General features: G+C 41.0%; 1 protein-coding gene across 4 annotated transcripts in view; it reads left to right on the top strand.

Annotated features, from left to right (window-relative positions):
* Positions 1 to 424: 424 nt before the first annotated feature.
* Positions 425 to 6,000, top strand: part of LOC123992813 (Fanconi anemia group J protein homolog) — a 44,195-nt gene continuing 38,619 nt past the window's right edge. For all 4 annotated transcript variants that reach the window (XM_046294347.1, XM_046294349.1, XM_046294346.1 and 1 more), the window contains exons 1-6: positions 425 to 548; positions 1,065 to 1,187; positions 1,446 to 1,559; positions 1,778 to 1,975; positions 3,667 to 3,806; positions 4,066 to 4,215. In XM_046294347.1, coding sequence (XP_046150303.1) covers positions 428 to 548; positions 1,065 to 1,187; positions 1,446 to 1,559; positions 1,778 to 1,975; positions 3,667 to 3,806; positions 4,066 to 4,215 — 846 coding nt within the window. In that variant the 5' untranslated portion in view covers positions 425 to 427. The remainder of the gene's footprint in view (positions 549 to 1,064; positions 1,188 to 1,445; positions 1,560 to 1,777; positions 1,976 to 3,666; positions 3,807 to 4,065; positions 4,216 to 6,000) is intronic.

Below are 6,000 nucleotides of genomic sequence, written 5' to 3'. Positions count from 1 at the left end.
ATTCAACTGGTCGTTCAGTACATTACCGTTTCTGTTTAATTAAATGTTAAACACCGTTCTGACGTACTGAACCAACCCCAGGCAAATGCAACAGAGCACTGCGCCGTGACATTCATTAACTTATGGTGTGTTAGATACCACCAATATATTTTTGCCTTCCAATTTGGAGGAAGAAATACATAAATAAATGAAGAAATAATATAAATGAATGAAAGTGGGATTAATTATTTAAATAACTGTGTATCTAATGTGTGCATTCATTCATCCATTTATATGTGCATGTATTTATAATGATGGCATGTTTGGTCCTCCATAAAAAAAACACATTTAGCATGATAATGTATAATGTTATTTACAAAACTGTTGTAATGTAGACAATTATACATTGGTTGTTCATATTTTGCTAGCACATGGGAGACCCCAGCAAATGCTCTGTGGTAATTGGCGATACTGTCACCTCTCATTTTTCGTGACGACTATGTTTTTATCCAATCTGATTGGTTTGTGGGACTTGCTTACACGGCGGGAACTTCTAGCTAGCTTGTCAGGTATGTTTACAGTTAGCTAACAAGCGGTGTATATCAAATTTGTAGCTACAAAGGTAAATTAACACCATTCAAACATTAATTTCATTGATATTGTAAATAGCTAGATCGTTTATGCTTGCTGAAAGTTGTGGTAGATGGAGGCTATACAAGCTTTCAAGGACAGCTAGCTAGTTACCTGGTACTTCAAATCACACATAAAAGTGAAAGCGGTTAAGGTTAGTTAGCTTAAGCTTACTTTAAGAAGCAAGCAGTCTGTTTCCAGTAGCAAACGTTACATTTTAGCGCGTGATGTTAGTTTTGCTGTGTGTGTTATGACACACAGCTTGCTAGCTCGATAAGCTACCATAACTAAATGCAGAGACGTATATTTCGCAAAAAGCAAATAACTAGATCTAGCTAGTTAACTAGTCAGAGCCATATTGTGAGGGGGATGTGACCAATTGATTTGAATGATATTGTCAGTTGCAGCAACATGTAACGTTACTGGCTTCAAGCTTGTTTTGATTTTTTTTTCAGATAGTATATCAGTTGGACAAGGCAGTCACCATGGCTGCTCCCCCAGTGGAGTACACCATAGGAGGGGTGAAGATACAGTTCCCTTGCAAAGCCTACCCCTCGCAGCTGGCCATGATGAACTCTGTAAGTGTGTAAGCATCACACACTTTTAACCATGGGTGATTTTCAAAAGTATTTTCTTGATTCCTCCTCTCTCCTTGCCTTCTCCTTAAAAGGTCAGAGGGAAGCAAGGAGACTGGAGGATAAGATCTGAGGAGAGGACAACTTTTGAGATTCACCCCATATCCCATAAATACTGTATGCAGTTAGCCTACTCTGTGTTATCAGTCTGTTATTGAGTGTGTGACTGACTAACCCCTGTTTGTGTGATTGTCTCCCCAGATAGTGCGAGGGCTGAATCATGGACAGCACTGTCTATTGGAGAGCCCTACAGGGAGTGGCAAGAGCCTAGCCCTGCTCTGCTCTGCCCCCTGGCCTGGCAGCAGGCACAATATGGTCAGGGTGCTGTTTAGACAACTTCTTATGAGTTTTGATTCTTGGCTTCTTTGCATTCGCAAGCAATACTTTATTTTAAATTTCTGGTCCACATAAAGCATTACTGCATGTTGTGTATATTCAAGTGTAGCATATTCTGCAGCTGCATACTACAATTCATCATCTCTTGAGGTTAACTGTGATGATGATTCCAGTATGTATGTCCTGTGTGTGTCCAGGTAAGCTTGAACAGGACGGCAGCAGTCCTACAGAGGGTAAGAAGCCAGCTGTCACCACCCCCTGTCAGTGTGCCTGTCATAGCAAACCCGCCAGTGTCCCAGACAACAGGCCCAAAGCACTAGCCACTGTGGTGGTGGACCTTACAGGCTCACCGGAGGTAGTGATGGCACAGGGATCATCTTCTCCCACAGACCCAGGTAATCTTAGTTGAGAAATAGTAATAGTGAGATTCCTAACCACTTAGCCATCCACTATGTTGGTCAGTGTTAGAGGTCGACCGATTAATTGGAATGGCCGATTTCAAGTTTTCATAACAATCGGTAATCTGCATTTTTGGACACCGATCATGGCCGATTACATTGCACTCCTTGAGGAGACTGCGTGGCAGGCTGATTACCTGTTATGCAAGCGCAGCAAGGAGCCAAGGTAAGGTGCTAGCTAGCATTCAACTTATCTTATGAAAAACAATCAATCTTAACGTAATCACTAGTTAACTACACATGGTTGATGATATTACTAGTTTATGTAGCTTGTCCTGCATTGCATATAATCGATGCGGTGCCTGATAATTTATCATTGAATCATAGCCTACTTCACCAAACGGGTGATTTAACAAGCGCATTCGTGAAAAAAGCACTGTTGTTGCACCAATGTGTACTTGACCATAAATATCAATGCCTTTCTTAAAATATATACACAAGTATATATTTTTAAACCTGCACATTTTGTTAATATTGCCTGCTAACATGAATTTAATTTTAACTAGGGAAATTGTCACTTCTCGTTCTGTGCAAGCAGAGTCAAGGTATATGCAGCAGTTTGGGCCACCTGGCTCGTTCCACTGTGTGAAGACCATTTCCTCCTAACAAAGACCGTAATTAATTTGCCAGAATTGTACATAATTATGACATAACTTAGAAGGTTGTCCAATGTAACAGCAATATTTAGACTTAGGGATGCCACCCGTTAGATAAATTACGCAACGGTTCCATATTTCACTGAAAGAATAAACGTTTTGTTTTCGAAATGATAGTTTCCGGATTTGACCATATTAACCTAAGGCTCGTATTTCTGTGTGTTATTATATTATAATTAAGTCTATGATTTGATAGAGCAGCCTGACTGAGTGGTGGTAAGCAGCAGCAGGCTCGTAAGCATTCATTCAAACAGCACTTTCCTGCATTTGCCAGCAGCACTTTGCTATGCTTCAAGCATTGCGCTGTTTATGACTTCAAGCCTATCAGCTCCCAAGATTAGGCTGGCAATACTAAAGTACCAATAAGAATATCCAATAGTCAAAAGGTATATGAAATACAAATGGTATAGAGAGAAATAGTCCTATAATTCCTATAATAACTACAACCTAAAACGTCTTAACTGTGAATATTGAAGACTCATGTTAAAAGGAACCACCAGCTTTCATATGTTCTGAGCAAGGAACGTAAACGTTAGCTTTTTTTAATGACACATATTGCACTTTTACTTTCTTCTCCAATACTTTGTTTTTGCATTATTTAAGCCAAATTGAACATGTTCATGATTTATTTGAGACTAAATATATTTTATTGATGTATTATATTAAGTTAAAATAAGTGTTCATTCAGTATTGGGATGCCCAGGGGGTGAATATTTCCATTCTAACCCAGCACTAATAAAACGTATGATTCAACAAATGAAGGGCTTGGTGATTATTTTATTAGTTGAATATAGTGTATTCATGCTGAGTTCGAACAGAAATGTGCACCCCGTTGGGATCCCCTCAGGAATGGATTGAGAAAAAAAATCTGTACTGCAGTGTAAGTCATACTCCCAATCCCCTAGCTCAGCTCAGTTTGTACATTTTTCAATTCAATACAAATGTTGATACCTTTGTCTCTTGTCTGTTCAGTGCCCCCTCCACCAGAGGAGTACAAGCCCAAGTCTCTAGCCTCTCGTCTGTCTGACAAGCTCCAGACCTCCCTCACCTCCGAGGATGATGACTTCCAACCTGATAGGAAACGCATCCGCACCCCTGCCATGGAGCAGAAGGTAGGACACCTTATAGAATTTAATGTATTTTTATGGGTAGCCATATTAACATTAAGTTGAACCTTTCTGATTTGTCCCTGTTTCAAGTTCCAGGGTATAGAAAATCTGCGTGTCTGCTGATTTTCAGTTATTTCCTGCCTTGAATGCCTCAAGAAGTATTTGACATCTCAGGAACTACTTAAACAAGATATAAAGATCTTATAATCTATGCAGGCCTGTGCTGATAATGACACAATAATAACATCTCTGTTTCCCTCAGGGTCGTAAGAGGAGGTGCGTGGAGCCGGGAGTGGTGTTTATAGATGATGAGCCAGAAGGAGAGCGGCCAGTGCCTGGAGCACAGACCTGGACTGTGGAGCTGAGTACCCAGGCACAGACTATAGACCTGCCACTTGATAGAAACTGCTGTGTGAGTACATCTACTGTACCTTAACTAAGGATATGTTGCCAGTTGCCTGTGAGTGCTGATCTAAATTGATGGACCTTCTCCCTGAGGCGCACTATGTGAGTACTTATATTCTAAACTAAGGATATGTTGCTTTTTAATGCTGACCTAGGATCAGCTCAACTGATGGTAGGGCTGTGAAATATTGTGTATACCGGTACAGATCCACATACCAATATGGATTTTTACCGTCTACAAAGATATTTTGATACAGTGCTAAATTTAATGAAAAGTTCTACAAATTGGACTACTTTCCCAGGCAGTTGTGACCTAGTTCTGACCTTTCTTGATTTCCTATTTTTTTGTTATTTTGTATTGTTTAATATTTTACTGCGTTGTTAGGAGCTAGTAACATAAGTATTTCGCTGCACCTACATCTGGTAAACTGTGTATATGACCAATAAACTTTGATTTGATTTAGTTTGGTTGACTATAAAACCATCAGAATGTTGAAAGTCTGTTCAAATCACTTAGAATTCATTTGTTTCCATCATAGGCTCATGCACTACTCATAAAACATATTTAGAACTGTTTTATTATTCAAAAACATAAAATACAGTCACATACTGCCATACTGTTAATAAAAATAGGAAAATATTGTGATATGATAATTATTTTGGCCATATCGCCCAGCCCTAACTGATGGACCTACCCACTGAGGCACACTATTGTGTGAGTACATCTATTTTTAACTAAGGATATGTTGTTTTTTAATGCGGATCTAGGATCAGCTCAACTGACTACCACTTTAATGCCAACCATTAGAATCAATGAAGATAAATATTTTACTGCTGCTACCCAATTTTGTACCGCTAAGTACTACATTGTGTCCACTGGGTGGCAGCATAGCCTATTTAATTTGTGGCTGTGCTCCATTTGGCATTGTTCTCACATTTCTTGTGTGCCAAGTGAATGTGTCATGTAATATAGCTTGTGTTTAGGCTGCAGGAGGAGAAGGGGGTAAAAAATAAATGAAGAGAGGTGGAAGGTGGAGAAAGTTCCCTCCCACTGTTATTCTTGTTTTCCCCAGCTGATAACTGAATGGCTCCTCTCTGCTGTGAACTGCTGACTTGAAGTCATGAATAGGGCTCTTTTATGGGATAGAGCTCCACTTTTAATTAAGAGGGTTTGCCTCGCCGCTGATCTGTGAAAGCCAGGGATAAATATTGAATGGAGTTTACCTGCTGGTTACTGAGCCCTGGCACCTAAAGGGATAAACGCATGCTTTCTGAGGAGGGAAGGCTGGGTAGCCATTCAGGGGGCCCCACAACCTCACACCTGTGCCAGTTGCAGACCAGGGTGCATCCCAAATGGGGCCCTATTGCATACACAGTCCACTACTTTTGACTAGAGCCCAATGGGCCCTGTTAAAAAGTAATGCACTATATAGGGAATAGCGTGCCGTTTGGGATTCACTCCAGAGCAGAGGGGTGATGGCTAGTTTGTGTCATGTCTCCTAAGGTATTTGATCAGGATGGCACTGCAGTCATCTTTTTGAGACTTAGCCAGCCCACCCCTGTGTGTGTTTATCTGCACCCCACCTCCCACTGAAATGCATTCCGAACCTTAAAGGCTGAGGACTGAGGAGCAAATTGGCGTCCAGCGAGCGGCACCGGAGAGCCAGCCTGTCCCCGCCAACCCCCCACCACCATCACCTGGCCCCCAGGAGTGTGAGATTCCTGTCTCTCAAGTGTCAGCTGTGCAATGCTGAAACTCAAAGGCACACAGGGCTGGAATCGGCTAGGTCTA

The sequence above is a fragment of the Oncorhynchus gorbuscha genome, linkage group LG13 (assembly GCF_021184085.1).
Source record: "Oncorhynchus gorbuscha isolate QuinsamMale2020 ecotype Even-year linkage group LG13, OgorEven_v1.0, whole genome shotgun sequence".
In the NCBI taxonomy this organism is placed as follows: Eukaryota; Metazoa; Chordata; class Actinopteri; order Salmoniformes; family Salmonidae; genus Oncorhynchus; species Oncorhynchus gorbuscha.
This window is presented reverse-complemented; position numbering and strand designations above follow the sequence as displayed.